The 15,754-nt window shown below is 43.8% G+C and overlaps 1 protein-coding gene across 1 annotated transcript; it reads right to left on the bottom strand.

Moving 5' to 3' along the window:
- Positions 1-5,253: 5,253 nt before the first annotated feature.
- Positions 5,254-8,241, bottom strand: LOC135361927 (hornerin-like). The gene has a single exon (XM_064574069.1). It carries the CDS (start codon positions 7,836-7,838, stop codon positions 7,263-7,265), a length of 576 nt encoding a protein of 191 aa, XP_064430139.1. The 5' UTR covers positions 7,839-8,241; the 3' UTR covers positions 5,254-7,262.
- Between the last annotated feature and the right edge of the window lie 7,513 nt (positions 8,242-15,754).

Genomic DNA, 15,754 nt, shown 5'->3' with positions numbered 1-15,754 from the left:
CAGCGCTGTGAGCTAAAAACGGACATCGTTTTAAGCCACTACCTTTGTGGTAATTTAGTATGCAGAAATACAGATGGAGTTGCTGGGTTCCAGAAAATGCATAAATTCAGCTTTGAAACTGCCAAGCAGTTTTCCCCACGGTAGTACCAATTGACACTCCCACCAGCAGTTAGAGTTCCAGTTTCTATTTTCTCCAACTCTTGATATTGGTAGCAGACTTGGGGTATTCTGGGAGATGTTTACAGATATTTCATAATTTCAATTTGCATATCCTTGATGACTGAGTTTGGGCAATCTTTTATTTGTTTATTGGTCAGTTCGATGTCCCATTTTGTGCAGTGCCTGTTAAAATATTGTGCCGATGTTTAGTTGCATTTATTTTTTTTCTTCTTTACATAAGATATTTTCATCTGTACATCAGGTGTTTGTTGGATGTGTGTGGGGAGACTGTGTGTGTGTGTGTAGTCTTCTGGAATTAGTTTTTGTGTATGATGTAAGTTAGGGGCCAAATTAATTTTTTCCATAGGGATAGATACCCAATTAGTCCAGCTCCACTTACTTAAATGACTATCCTTCCCCCCAAGCACTGCATTGGTACCTTTCTTGTAAATCACGTGACCATATATAATGTGACCGTATATGTGTCTGTGGGCGCTTTGTTCCATCAGTCTGTTTGTCTATTTGTGTACACAAATCACATTTAATTATTATGCCTTTATAGTTGGCCATGCAATCTGGCTTTGAAAGTCCTTTAGATTTCTTCTTCTTGATGGCTTTGGCTGTTCTTAGATCTTTTATATCCAAATATATTTTGGAATCAGTTTACCAATTTCCATTTACAAAAAACCAGCTGGGATTTCAACTGGGATTATGTTGAATCCTTAGATCATTTTGATAAGAAATCTCTTTAATTTTCATAATATTGTCTTCTAATCCATAAGCATGATATAGCACTGACTTACCTAGGTCTTTAATTTCTCTCAGAAGTGTTATGTAGATTTCTGGTTAAGGTCTTATGATTCTTTTACTAGATTTGTCCCTAAGTATTTGATGTTTTCTGATTCTATAGTAAAAGGCATTTAAAACTTTTTCTTCCTAATTTTTGATACTCATATGTCGAAATACAACTCAATTTGTGATATTGATCTTATATCAAACTAAATACACTTATTCTAACATAATATATATAGTTAAGAAATTTTTTTTTAATTTTATTATGTTAGTCACCATACAATACATCATTGGTTTTTGATGTGGTGATCCACGATCCATTGTTTTCGTATCACACCCAGTGCTCCATGCAGTACGTGCCCTCCTTAATACCCATCACTGGGCTAACCAATCCCCCCTCCCCCCCCCAAAACCCTGTTTGTTTCTCAGAGTCCATAGTTTCTCATGGTTTTAAGAAATTTTATGTAAACAATTTATCTCTTTTATTTTTTTAAGAGCTGAGAAACCTTTCCCCTGAAGACCCCAAGGCATTTTACATTTATTGTCTTATAAACTACAACTGGGAAATGTCCATTCACAAACCAGTCATTGGAATGGTAATGAGATTACCATGACCTGGTTAGTCAAACATATTGCCCTTTATATATTAGATACATTACATTAGGATTATGATGCTCACAATTGTTCTTTTTTAACCAAATATATAAATACTTAGAAATTAATGCTTTGATTAGAGCATCGAGGATCAGGTGATAGAGGATGATGAATTGTTATTTGTGGAATATTCCTCCATGTAAATGGGTTGAAATTAAAATTCTTAAGTTATATAATTTCTTAAGCAGTGACTAGACTATTTCATGTGAAAAACATCTATAGATATTGAATTTTTTAAATGAATTATTTCAAAAAGCACCCCTTTTGCTGTTTAAAAAGCACAAGATCAAAAAAAAAAAGGCACAAGATCATCATAGAAAATTTAGCACCTACATATATCAAACTTTGAAGAATAGTTATCAATCACTGGAAGGATTGATTGTGATTTAAATTTTGTCTTGCAGTTTTCTGAATTATCTCAATCCCCTGCAGCAGACTTTGTCAAACTTGACAGCTTTGGCATTTTGTGTCAGATAATTGCATGTTGTCAGAGGCTCTCCTATGCATTGCAGTAATTGAGAGTATCCCTGGCCTCTGCATACTAGATGCCAGCAGCACCTCTCCCTCTCTCCCTCTCCTTGACATTTTCAAAATTCCCACCCAAGGGGCAAAATGCCCCTGGTTGAGAACAACTGCACTATAGTGAATGAAATTCTAATATATGTAGAGAGTTAGATAGATATAAAAATACACAGATGTAAATATAGATCAGCAGAGTACATCATGTCCTTTTTATATATCATAGATATTTTCCTATGGTATTAAAATTTTTTTTTGAAAAACATCCTGTAAAAGCTGCATGTTTATTCTATGGACAGCCGATATCCTATTGGAAAGTGAGATTGTTTCAGATTATTTAAAATAAATGACACTATAATAATCATCTTGAGCATATAACATTGTATTTCTTTAGAATTAATCCGCAGAAGAGAAATTGCAGCATCAAATGGGCATGTTTAAGACTTTTAATTCTTTTTTTAAGTTTTTTTTTTTTTTTTTGAGAGAGAGAGAGTGAGTGAGTGCAGGGGAAGGGGAGGGCCAGAGGGAATGAGAGAGAATCTCAAGCAAACTCCGCTGAGTGTGGAACCCAACGTGGGGCTTGATCCCATGACCCTGAGATCATGAACTGAGCTGAAATCAAGACTCAGTCACTTAACCAACTGAGTCATCCAGGCGCCCCTAAGACTTTTTATATGTATCATCAACCTTTCCATCAGGCAAAATGCTATGAATTTATAACCCCATCTGGTAGTATAAAAAATAGCCTTTTTAAAAAAAATAACAGCTTAAAACCTAATTAAACATTAAAATTGTTTTAAAAGTGCAAATAGCTGTACACTTTTCTGAGTATAAGAGTTATGTATGCTCCTTGAAAACATTCAGAAGATAAAGTATGAGAGAATAAAACTCATCCTTCCAGATATTTTTTCTATGAGCACATACATACACATACACTATTTCTAAACAGGAGCACAGTGAAAGAAAAAGGAGAAGGAACCGAAGACACACCAGTGGGGTTAAAGAAGGGAACTTAGGGACTTCCTTAGCATAAACTTTGAGCTCTTTAGAGAAGATTATATATGTCTCCATTATATATACATTAAATCATATATATATCATATATAATAGAGATATATAGTAGATGTATGTTATGTATAGTTTATATATTATATATCTAAATGCTATATATAATAATACATATCCATTATAGATGTCTGTTATATATGACTCCTTTATATATTTTTTATGTATACATTATATATATATATATATATATATATATATATATATATATATCCTTTAAAGAGAACAAGGATAGATGGGAAAATTTTAGTTATTACTAAGTTAAGGATCATGACTGGATGCCTGGGTGGCTCAGTCATTAAGCGTCTGCCTTTGGCTCAGGTCCTCATCCTGGGGTCCTGGGATCGAGTCCCGCATCGGGCTCCCTGCTCAGTGGGGAGTCTGCTTCTCCCTCTCCTGCTCTTTTTCTCTTTCAAATAAATAAATAAATAGATAGATAGATAGATAAATACTTTTAAAAAAACAGTTAAGGATCATGCCTAAGGCCCCGAGATTCCAGAAAGGAGGAAAGGAAATAACTCAGAGAGTAAATTGAAATGACTCCCAAAAGGAAACTGGATCCATGAAACTGGTGAAAGGTGACCTATAGAATTAAGAGAATGGGTCTTTTTTTTAAAAAAGATTTTATTTATTTATCTGACACAGAGAGTGAGAGAGAGAGCACAAGCAGGCAGAGCAGCAGGAGAGGGAGAAGCTCCTGCGGAGCAGGGAGCCCAATACGGGGCTCGATCCCAGGGTCCTGGGATCATGACCTGAGCCAAAGGCAGACGCTTAACAACTGAGCCACCCAGGTGCCCCAAGAGAATGGCTTTGAGATAAGTTGGGGTTCAAACCCTAATGACTAGGACAAGTACAGAGGGGATAGTGCCTACATGGTCAGAACAGGATCACCAATTCCCACTGTGTCCCCAATCTGTAAGCCTTCCCTTTTTAGGAAGTAGCACCAATGTCTGCCCAGATACTGTGGCCAAAATCTAGGAGTCATCACTGATTGCTGTCCTTCCCTTATAATCTCAAAGACATTCAAGTCTTCCCAACTGAGGCCTCAATGACATTGTAGAACAAAAACAAGCCATCCCTACTCTACCCTTTCTGAATTCCAGCTTTATAAAATCCATGAACATAATTAAATGGATGTTGCTCCACAACACTATATTATATAATGGTAGATGACCAGAACACATTCATTTATTCTTCATTTAAATCCATCCTGTACTTCATCACTATTTCATTTTCCACATTGTTTTTGTTCAATTCCCATTCCATCCTTCATATTCTTGTATTCTGTACTTCATTTCAAATTTCATTCCGTCTTTTAATGGTATTTTAAAATTTGTAGTGTATTTCATAGTCCATTTATTTCAGGCCATTACATATTTTATTCCATTTTATAGTTTTTCCTATTTCAACTTCAATTTCCTTCTATTTACTATTTTATTTCACACAATACTCCATCATATAACGTATTTTTCTTTTATTCCATATATGATTAGATATTTCTATTGTACATTCCATTCTTTTCCCATTATATTTCATTCAATTTCCATCCCATTCAATTTCCCATTTCACCTCCACTGCAATCAATCTCCACTTCATCCCATTCTGCATTCCCTTTCAAGTCCATTTTCCATTCCATATTATTTAACATTCTAAATACCATTCCATTCTATTTTTGAGTTGTGTTTCAGTCCAGTTACTCATCCACCCCACTAAGTATCCCATTCCATTCTGCCAAAATTGCTATAACAGCAACTTTCAGAACCAGTTATCAATATTTTTATCAAAGAATCACAGATGTGCATGGCCTGTATCAAGAATTTTCTAGGAATTTACCCACAGTGAGGATATGAATAATTTTTAGCAAAAAGGATATGTCTCACACTGATATGTTTTTATATAAAGAGTAAAAAGTTGGAAATGTGTTGATCAATACAGCAATGTTTGAAAATGTAAGCTTCCTCCATAAAAGTAATTCTTTGTAGTTACACTGGCCTTGTGGAAACATATTTATTGATATGGGAAGTGTGTTTTCTAGACCCCAAAAACAGGTTACAAAATAGTATGTATGCATAATTCCGTTTTATTAAACAACAGAACTATGAATTAGTTAAGAATGGTCATTCTACCAAAAATAATTAAACATTTCTAATATTTGCCCCAGGGGTATGTGGGAATTTAGGTTCTAGTTTTCCTAGGTTAGGTTCTATTTGCTTTTCTGTTTTGCGTTCTGAGAATGCAGTAATAATGACTTCTGTAATAATGACTATAAATTAGTGTTGAAATATTAAACTTTATGTCTGTGCATCACAGCATAATAGAGAACTATAGCCAAGAATGGAGACTGGGTCAAATAAATTAATGTACATTCATCGGTGGATTACTATGCAGCCCATACAAATGATGATGTATTTTTAAGGACAGTGTTATCCTAATTCCGGGTAACTCCAGCCCATGCCTCAGGAGATAAGGCAGGGGGAAGGATGTTACCTCAAAATCCCCTCTGATGCATGGCAGCCGTGCTGAACATCCCGAGTCAAGATAGCGAGGGCCCCATCCATTTTCTTGATTTCAGGCCACTTTCAAGACTCCAGTGTAGGGTCATCTAGATGCAGGGAGGAGTTCCGGGACTGTCGCTTCTGGAGTCAGACATGGGCCCAGTGTCCTGATGGGATTCCAGGAGGGAGGCCCAGCTTAGGGGTATCTCTTTTTTTTAAAAAAAAGATTTTATTTATTTGACACAGAGAGAGACAGAGGGAACACAAGCAGGGGGGTGTGGGAGAGGGAGAAGCAGGTCTCCCACAGAACAGGAGGCCCGATGCAGGGCTCAATCCCAGGACCCTGGGATCACGACCTGAGCCTAAAGCAGACGCTTAACGACTGAGCCACCCAGGCGCCCCAGGGGTATCTCTTGTTGGCCAGTGTGGTATTTTTTTCAAGCCACTGCTTGAAAGTTTCACCACCAGAGTGGTGCTGACAAGCTAACCTGATTTGGGGTGACTCAAACTGTTTATACGGACAGTATTGCTGCCCCCGCCCCCTCCCTCGAAGCACCCCCCCCCACACACACACACACTCATAGGGACCCACGTATGGATGGGGAATTCACACCGTAGACCGGGTGGAGCACACTGTCTGGTTTGGCGCCAGACGGAGCCAGGTTGGCTCGCTCCCTTTAAGACGAGAGTCACGTGACAACCACCCGACCAATCAGAGGTGAAGATCCGACCAGGACACGCCCATTCTCCTCACTCCTTCTTCCTGAGCTCTACCCAGACGGCGTCTGTAGCCACGCTCTCGCGTCTCTGAGAGAGAATCTGGCGTTATGGACACTCCGTCGTCCGACCAGAAGGCGCAGAAGCAAGAGCAGGGTGAGGTGCCCGAAGGGCCGAAGAACGAGGTCGCCCCTGCCCCCGGCGACGCCCGTGGGGCCGGCAACCCCGATCCCAGTGCCGTGGTCCCCTCGGTCTCGAGCGGCCTTTCCCCATCGGGTGGTGGCGCCCCACAGAGCGGTACGGCAGGTTCCTCTGCTTCCGCCCTGGCTGCCGTCGGCGCCATTTCGGTCAATGGCGAGGGCCCGGAGCTGCCCTCCACGGGCTGTGTGCAGGAGAGGGAGCGTGCTGACCTCCAGGGCGGCCGCAGTCCCCACGCCAAGCTGAGATGTGTGGTGCCCGAGCTGAGATGTGTGGTGCCCGGGGCGGGGCTGGGTCTCCAGGCCTCACACGCGGGCGGCGTGGCCGCCATGGTGCAAGCCGTGAGGGGAGTTGGCCAGGCCAGCGGGCCTCCGACCCTGACCGCGAGCCCGGGGAGGGGCCGTGGGAGGAAGCAGCCCGGCCGCGAGGAGGCTGCCCAGGCTCAGAAGCCTCCAGAGCGGCGCTGTCTGTTTCCTGCGCTTCCTACAGCTCCGTGCCCCGTGCCCTTGCCGCCATCTTCTCCGGGCTCTCAGCCCAGCGGCCGCCGCCGTTCTCGGGCTTCTCCGTCGGGTCACGCATCCCAGCCAGGCCCTGCCCTCCGAAGTCAGGCCCGGGCACCAGGCCCAGCCCTCCGCAGTCAAGCGGCCAGGCCAGGCCCTGCCCTTAATGGCCGTGCCACCCCGCCAGGCATCGCCTTCCGTGGCCATGCTTCCGGGTTGGGCTCTGCTCTTCGCAGCCGTGCATCCGCGCCAGGCCCTGCTCTCCGTCGCCGCCATGTGCCTGTGTCGGGCCCATCTCTCCGCAGCCGCGGCCGTGCTGCCGCGCCGGGCCCAGCTCTCCGCAGCCGCGGCCGTGCTGCCGCGCCGGGCCCAGCTCTCCGCAGCCGCGGCCGTGCTGCCGCGCCGGGCCCAGCTCTCCGCAGCCGCGCTTCCGCGCCGGGCCCAGGTCTCCGCAGCCGCGGCCGTGCTGCCGCGCCGGGCCCAGGTCTCCGCAGCCGCCGCCGTGCTGCCGCGCCGGGCCCAGCTCTCCGCAGCCGCCGCCGTGCTTCCGCGCCGGGCCCAGCTCGCCGCAGCCGCCGCCGTGCTTCCCCGCCGGGCCCAGGTCTCCGCAGCCGCGGCCGTGCTTCCGCGCGAGGCCCAGCTCGCCGCGGCCGTGCATCCGCGCCGGGCCCAGCTTACCGCAACCGTGCATCCGCGCCGGGTCCAGCTTACCGCAACCGTGCTTCCAGTAGCCGTGCATCTGGGCTAGGCTCTGCCCTCAATAATCACGCCAGCCCACCGGGCCCTGCTCTCCGCAGCCGTGCATCCGGGTCAGGCCCTGCCCTCCGAAGCCGAGCCAACCCGATAGGCCCTGCCCTCCGCAACGGCTGTCCGACTCCAGGCTTTGTCCTCCGGAGCCGCATCATCCATAGGTCATCCCCTAGAAGTCGCGCGTCTCTGCCTGTGCCTACTGGCCCGAGTCCTCCTTCTTCCCCTGGGGTAGCCTTACGAAGGCTGGTGTACCAGAGCAGCTCAAGCTCTCCTGATCCTGAGGTCCCAAGCCTTGGTGCCCAGCCCCGTTGGCATGCAGTCCGTATGCGTGCCTCCTCTCCCTCACCTCCTGGTAGGCTCTTTCCTTTCCCTGCGCAGTATGGTGAGAGCTCCTCCTCTTCCTCTTCTACCTCCTCTTCCGGGTCTTCTAGCCAGAGCCCCTCCTCTTCCTCTTCCTCTTCCTCTTCCTCTTCCTCTTCCTACTCCTCCACTAATTTTTCTGGCCAGAGCACCTCTTCCCCTAAGTTTAGTGGCTTGGGCTCCATCTCCACTCCTAGTCCTGCAAGCCTGAGGCGTGCCTTGCTGCCAGAGCTTGAAGCCCTGAGCCCTCTGTCTCCAGGAGAGGAGGCTGAAACAGGGAGCATGCCTTCCTCCCCTACACCTCCAGTAGTGTGACAACTGCAAAAGAAATTAGCATGCACCCACTGACCTGAAGGAGGTGCCTGCTCTGCAGTTAACCTGTGAGGTTTACAAGTGTTCTAGCTATTAACCAACGTAATGAGAAATTTTGATGGCTGTTGTTTGGAGAGGCAGTTTTAAAGCCTCTCTTTCCCATAACTGTACTACCTAGCACTCATTTGCTATTGGCCCCTGATTCCAGGCCCACATTTTCCTGAAAAGGGCCTGCCTTTGCCCCTGAGTTGAGATTTCTCTTTTCCATGTTACCTTTGTATAATGAAATTTTTGAATGAATAAAATAAAAATGTTAACTTCATTTCTAAGATGTAGTGGTTTTTTTATTTTTATTTTTATTTTTTTTTAAGATTTTATTTATTTATTTGAGAGAGAGAGAATGAGAGACAGCATGAGAGGGAGGAGGGTCAGAGGGAGAAGCAGACTCCCCGCCGAGCAGGGAGCCGGATGCGGGACTCGATCCCAGGACTCCAGGATCATGACCCGAGCCGAAGGCAGTCGCTTAACCAACTGAGCCACCCAGGCGCCCGATGTAGTGGTTTTTTTACTGTCCAAAAAACTTAATCCTACATCTGATTTTAGAGGATTAAAGAAAGTTGTTAGTGTGCTAGCTGAGTTCTTTGGAAGAGAGAGGGAATAAAATACTATTCCTTCAATCATTTATTTCTACTATCTAAATGGAATTTTGTCCAGGAAATTCCCATTTATATGGTATATACCCTCTTACCATAGGTGATTTGCAAGTTTAGACAAGAAAAGGGAGCAGGGTTCAGCCCAAGGAGGGGTGAAGGAGATACTCAGGGTCAGGAAAGAGGACATGAGTGTGTGTGTGTGTGTGTGTGTGTGTTGGGGGAAATACTTCCCAGATGGGAGTAGGGAGTGCTGGAAGGAAATCTCAGGAAGGAGGAGAACAGCATGAGTCAGGAGTACCAAGGGAAAAGGTCTGTTTCTAGAGGAGGAAAAAATCTGTGTGTTGGGAAAGGGGACTCCTGAGGTCTGTGTGGGGGAAAGGAAGGTCTGGGAGGATGATGATTCAAGGTTAATGATATGAAAATGGTCAGATATTTATTGAAAAAAAATGTGTTAATGGATAATCTCATTTAAAAAAATGTGACTAAATTTGTGAGCAGGTATGAGTGTGTGGGTGTGTACAGACATATTTGGAGAGAACTGGATGGACATACACCACCATTCTGTGAACAGGATATATACATTTTTGGGAATAACTGATGATATGATCTTTTATGTGCTACACTTTACACTTCCATAATGAAACTCAGCTGTTTTTTAGGAAGTTGTGGAAACATAGTGGGAGAACACAGTAAAGGAATGGAATGAAAAAATAAACCAAACCAGTAAAAGGATCTCCCTCTCTCTACTTTGCCATATTCCTCCTCTCTTTGCTTTTCTGGTATATGGCCAATTCTGGCATAGACTTGGCCAGGAAGGGCCTTCCTCCTGGGTCCAATATTTTAGAGGTTTCTGCCTAGTCTATATTCAGACTACAGAGCTGGGTGTCCAACACCCTGCAATTTTTGTAGAAAATATTTTTAAAAATATTTTATTAGAGAAAGCACAAGCAGGGGGAGGGGCAGGGGGAGAAGCAGGTTCCTGGATGAGCAGGGAGCCTGATGCAGGGCTCTATCCCAGGACCCTGGGATCATGAAGGCAGATGCTTAACTGACTGAGCCACCCAGGTACCCCTGTAGAAAATATTTTAGGCTCCCTCATTCCCCAAGGCTGCTTCTAGATTCTGTAAGGCCCTATTCCCAATGTCCCTCCTAAGGAAGGGAGGTCTGGGCCTGTGGAATACATACTCTTAGATCCAAAATGTTGCCAGGAGGCCACTGTTTGTAAAAGCAAAGGATGTACAAAGCTTGATGTTGTAGGCTGAGTTGTTCTCAGGGTTGGGTGTAAGACCCCTCTTGGCGTAAGAAATAGCTGGCAACGGGAAGAGATTAAGGACATGGGCCAAAGGTCTTAATTTGTACTTCAGCCACTGCAAATGTTAGTGACTGGCCTGTATATACAATTATCTCTCTAGACCAGCCCCAGAGAATTGGAGACACCCAAGGATATATATCTAGGAAGCCATACCTTGTCCCTGGTGGTGGCTCTGACCACAAAACATCCCCTGTTTATCTCAGATATTGGAGGAAGCATTAGTTCAGGTACTAGGTCTGATTCCTTCCTACAGTGAGCCAGCATTCAGTGGGCTGAATCAGAGATGCCACTACCATACTGCATGCTAGTGTTTTAGTAGATATCTGGACATTTGATGTGCTTGGGAGTGGACCTTAATCCAATGTCCTTAGCCCAAGCCCACCATACCAAAATCTGTATAGCCCCTATTGACCACGGACTCTTCTTCCTTCTCTTGACCTTTGGTCCTTACTTATTTATTTATTTTTGGATTTTAAATGAACTTTATTTTTATTTTTTTAATTAAGTTCAGTTAGCCAACATATAATACATCATTAGTTTTTGACGTTGTGTTCAATAATTCATTAGTTGGTATAACACCCAGTGCTCATCACAGCATATGCCTTCCTTAATACCCATCACCCGGTTACCCCATCCCCTCACCACCCTCCTTTCTGAAACCTTCAGTTTGTTTCCTGGAGTCCAGAGGTCCTTTTTTTTTTTTTTTTTTTTTAAAGATTTTATTTATTTGACAGAGAGAGACACAGCAAGAGAGAGAACACAAGCAGGGGGAGTGGGAGAGGGGGAAGCAGGCTTCCCAAGGAGCAGGGAGCCCGATGCGGGGCTGGATCCCAGGACCCTGGGATCATGACCTGAGCCGAAGGCAGGCGCTTAATGACTGAGCCACCCAGGCGCCCCTCCAGAGGTCCTTCTAATAATTCCTCTTTATGGAAGTACCAAATGCCGTCACACAGTAGACCTCCATACTGCAGAATGTAAAGGATAATTTTTTAAAAGACTTTATTGATTTGCGGGAGAGAGAGCGCATGCGCACATGGGAGGGGCGTGTGGGAGGGAGATCAGAGGGACAGGGAGAAGTAGGCTCCCTGCCTAGCAGGGAGCTCAACTTGGGGATCATCGTGTTGGCGGGGATCGGCACGGAGGCACGGGGATCGGCGTGGGGATCGATCCCAGGACCCCGAGATCACGATCTGAACCAAAGGCGAATGCTTAACCAACTGAGCCACCCAAGCACCTGGTAAAGTATAATTCTTAGATTTCCTATTACTTGACCTTTTGCACCATTTGACACTATTGATCACTCCCCTTTCTTTGATACATGTTCTTCCTTCGTCTTTAAAGACTGTTCTCTTTGTGTTCACCCCACTTTCTCCTAGACTTTTCTCATTTTCCACACCTCTAAGTATTAGAATATCCAAGGCCTCAGTTTTTTGCCTTTTTTTCCTATATACATTTACTTCCTAGGAGATCCCATCTAGTCTCATGTCCTTAAATATTGTTCTAAGCTGGTAAATCAAAATATTGTATATTCCCACCTATTCCCTTGTACTTCAGTCATGTGTATCCAGCTACCTAATTGACTTTTCCATTTGAGATGTGTGAAAGGCATATCAAACTTCAGTAAAAGGGAGTTCTGGCCGGTAGAAATAGAATGCTAGCCACACATGTAATTTACCATTTTCTACTAGCGAAATAAAAAATGTATGAAGAAACACATGACATTAATAATTTACTTAATTCCATCTATCCAAAATATTATTTCAACATGTAATCAATATAAAAATTATTGAGATATTTTATTTTTTACTAAATCTTCAAAAGCTGGTATGTAATTTACACTTTCAGTATATCTCAGTTCTGACTAGCCACATTTCAAGTGCTCAAAATAGCCACAAGTGTGGACATCTGTGTACAGAACAATTTTAAACCTCGTTTCCTTAGTCTCTCTTGTTCATTTCCGATTGAATTGTGATTCCACCTCCCATTTCTCATAATTGTGGGCTCCTGTCAAGAGTCCTGAAGTGTCAGTTTTGAGAGTTCACATGCTTCTAGCACCTTTAGTGCCTCTTTTTTTTTTTTTTTAGAAGATTTTATGTACTTGAGAGAGATAGATAGGCAGAGATAGAGCACAAGCAGGGAAGAGAGGGAGAAGCAGGCTCCCCGCTGGGCAGGGACCCTGACGTGGGATCATGACCTGACCAAAGACAGACGCTTTACTAACTGAGCCACCCAGGCGCCCCACATTTAGTGCCTCTTGAGCTGGGCCCCTTGCACTCACCTGATATGAAAAGGGCAAAAACCCTGTGAGCCTCTGCTGCTCTTTCTGGTGAGTTGGTTAGTTTGTGGTTCTATTATCCAGTTACTGAGATGCTATTCCATCACTTCTTTCTCTTCCTGCACAGACACTGGTACCATGTAGGTAATACGACTGTTGGTGACTTGTCCTCATCTACTTGAATTTTGGGGTTTTAAGGGATGTCTTGTAACCTAGATTTTTTTAAAGATTTTATTTATTTGTCAGAGAGAGCGAGAGCACAAGCAGGGGGGAGTGGCAGGCAGAGGGAGAAGCAGGCTCTGCGCTGAGCAAGGAGCCTGATGTGGGACTCGGTCCCACAACACTGGGATCATGACCTGAGCCAAAGGCAGGAGCTTAACCCACTGAGCCACCCAGGCATCCCTAGTAACCTAGATTTGCTGAAAATCTTATCTACACATTTTGCTTTTGCTCTCTGGTTGCTCTGTTTTTCTGTGTTTGGAGAGACTGAAAAACTATATAGCCACTGCTGCCACCTCTTCCCAGAACCTCTACCACCAAGTGTCCTTACTCCTTGAAAAATATGCCACCTCCTCCTTAGGTGTTGCCCCAGTGTCTGCTGATAACAATGTGTATAGTCAACCTTTTCATAGCTCTCAAAGGAACACAATGGGAACCATCATCTGTACTAAACTGGAATAAAAGGAAAACAGAACTACATTTAGGAATCAGAACAAAAACCTATTGGGCATGCCACTAAAAATCTTTATAACTAAAGGAAATATTTTTGGGAACACATTTCAAAAGCTTTTACTTTGTCATATTACTTTGTTGATTCACAAAACTGGCCCCTGTACACAGAAGGCAAGGATAGAGAGGATAGAGAGGAAGACCCCTCCAGATTGGTAGGTGGCAGTCTTAATAAGCAAGGGAACTTACATATGAGGCTTGCCTTGGGCAGCCGCAAGATGAGTAAATCTCCTCACCTGCCCGCAGAAATCTTAAAAGTTTATATAGAGGCCTGAACTGGGTTCAGTCATGTATACTGACTGGATCGTCTCAACAGCACGTTGCTCTCCAAGGCTGCATTCTTGAAAATGGCTCCAGTTGTAGGAATAGTTGGCAAAACATACATTCTAAGGACAGGGGAGGGGGTGAGGAGCCTCTGATTTCCCGGGACCACCTCGTGTGTCAGCCAGTGGTCTCTTGATTACCTCACCCACCACACTTATTCTTGAATAATTCTACAGATGACAAAAGACTGGAACAAGAAATAGACAATTTTACTGCAGCAATTCTCACAACCTCCTGGTGTCATAGAGCGTACATTTATTCCCATTTTACAGATATGGAAATTGATGCTCAGAGCAATTTTGTGACTCGAGATCTCATCACTAATAGGGGTTGGCTCTGGAGTCAGAGCTCTTCGGTTTGAATTCTGGTTTTCCTATTGACTCATTGTGTTTCTGGACAAATTAGTCAACCTGGGATCCTAAATTTCCTCATTTGTCAATTAGGAATAATAAAAATACATGCCTCCTAGATTATTGTAAGGATTAAAATGGGTGGTATGCGTTAAGTGCTTCTAATAGTGTATGGCACACAGTGAGTGACTGATAAAGATGGTTCTTTTTTAAGATTTTATTTATTTGAGAGAGAGAGCATGAGAGAGAGAGAGAGAGATCACGAGCAGGGGGGAGGGGTAGAGGGAGAAGCAGACTCCCCACTGAGCAGGGAGCCCGAGTCGGGACTCGATTCCAGGACCCTGGGCTCATGACCTGGGTTGAAGGCAGATGCTTAACCAACTGAGCCACCCAGGCACCCAAGATGGTTCTTATTCTGATTAGGATTATGATCATGTACCCAGATATTTCTGACCCCTCTGCCCACCTGCTTGTGTCCTCTCTCTCTCTCTCAAATAAATAAAATCTTTATAAAAATCAAATTAGCCATTTCAGCCTGCCACTCCCCCTGCTTGTATGCGCTCTCTTTCTGACAAATAAATAAATAAAATCTTTAAAAAGGGTAGGGGGGCGCCCGGGTAGCTCAGTCGGTTAAGCGTCTGCCTTCAGCTCAGGTCTTGATCCCAGACTGGGGTGGAGTCCCACATCGGGCTCCTTGCTCAGCGAGGAGTCTGTTTCTCCCTCTGCCTGCCGCTCCCCCTGCTTGTGTGTGCTCTCTCTCTCTCTGACAAATAAATAAAATCTTTTAAAAAAATCAAATTAGCCATTTCAAAAACGGGAAGGACAAATTATTATTGTACTCAATAATATAAACACATTTCCACAGACTATTGAGCAATGTTTTGCCAACACCAGAAGTCACTGCATAGAAATATAAAAAACAAAGTGTTTAGCTTCCAAGGTACAAACTCTAGGAATTTAGCAAATTTGAACTTGAAGTAGTTATATAAATGCTTATGAGGAGAGTAGTTTTCCTCCAGGCATCATTTGCATCTTAATTAATTTAATGGATGAATAGAATACACCTGGGGTTAACATTATTGAGTATAAGTTGCTTTTGCACATTACATGGCATGCAGATATACCAGATCATGATCATCATATATTTATATGTTAAGTACTGTTTTAATATTTATACATATACCCTTAATCCATGGAACAGCCCTAGGAAATAGGTGCTCATGTTGAGCCCATTTTTACAGATTAGGAAATTTAGGAACAGAGGCTACATAAGATATAATATGTAGGAAATACTTGTTGAGTTGTGGACTCTGTCATGGTCCTTTCCAAAGTTACGAACTTTCTTTGTGAAATAAACTGCATGATATGCTCCTATACAGAGTACAACTGTTCTGCCAAGTGTAGAGTGATAGTTTGGACGCAGTCATCTGCTGTTGTTTATTATGAGAAGTGGTGTTGGCTTTGTATTGTGTAAAATTACTCTCTCCACCCAAACTTCAGATGGAAGGTAAAAAATTCCAGCTCAGACACATTAACTCAAAGATACATTAAAAATGATCATAGTAGGAAGTTACTGTGCAGGGAAGATTA

This window comes from Mirounga angustirostris, unplaced genomic scaffold (assembly GCF_029215605.1).
Source record: "Mirounga angustirostris isolate CCGP_5_RB_7025 unplaced genomic scaffold, mMirAng1.0.hap1 SCAF_11, whole genome shotgun sequence".
NCBI classification, from domain to species: Eukaryota; Metazoa; Chordata; class Mammalia; order Carnivora; family Phocidae; genus Mirounga; species Mirounga angustirostris.
The sequence above is the reverse complement of the archived record's forward strand: the minus strand, read 5'-3'. Positions and strand labels throughout refer to the sequence as shown.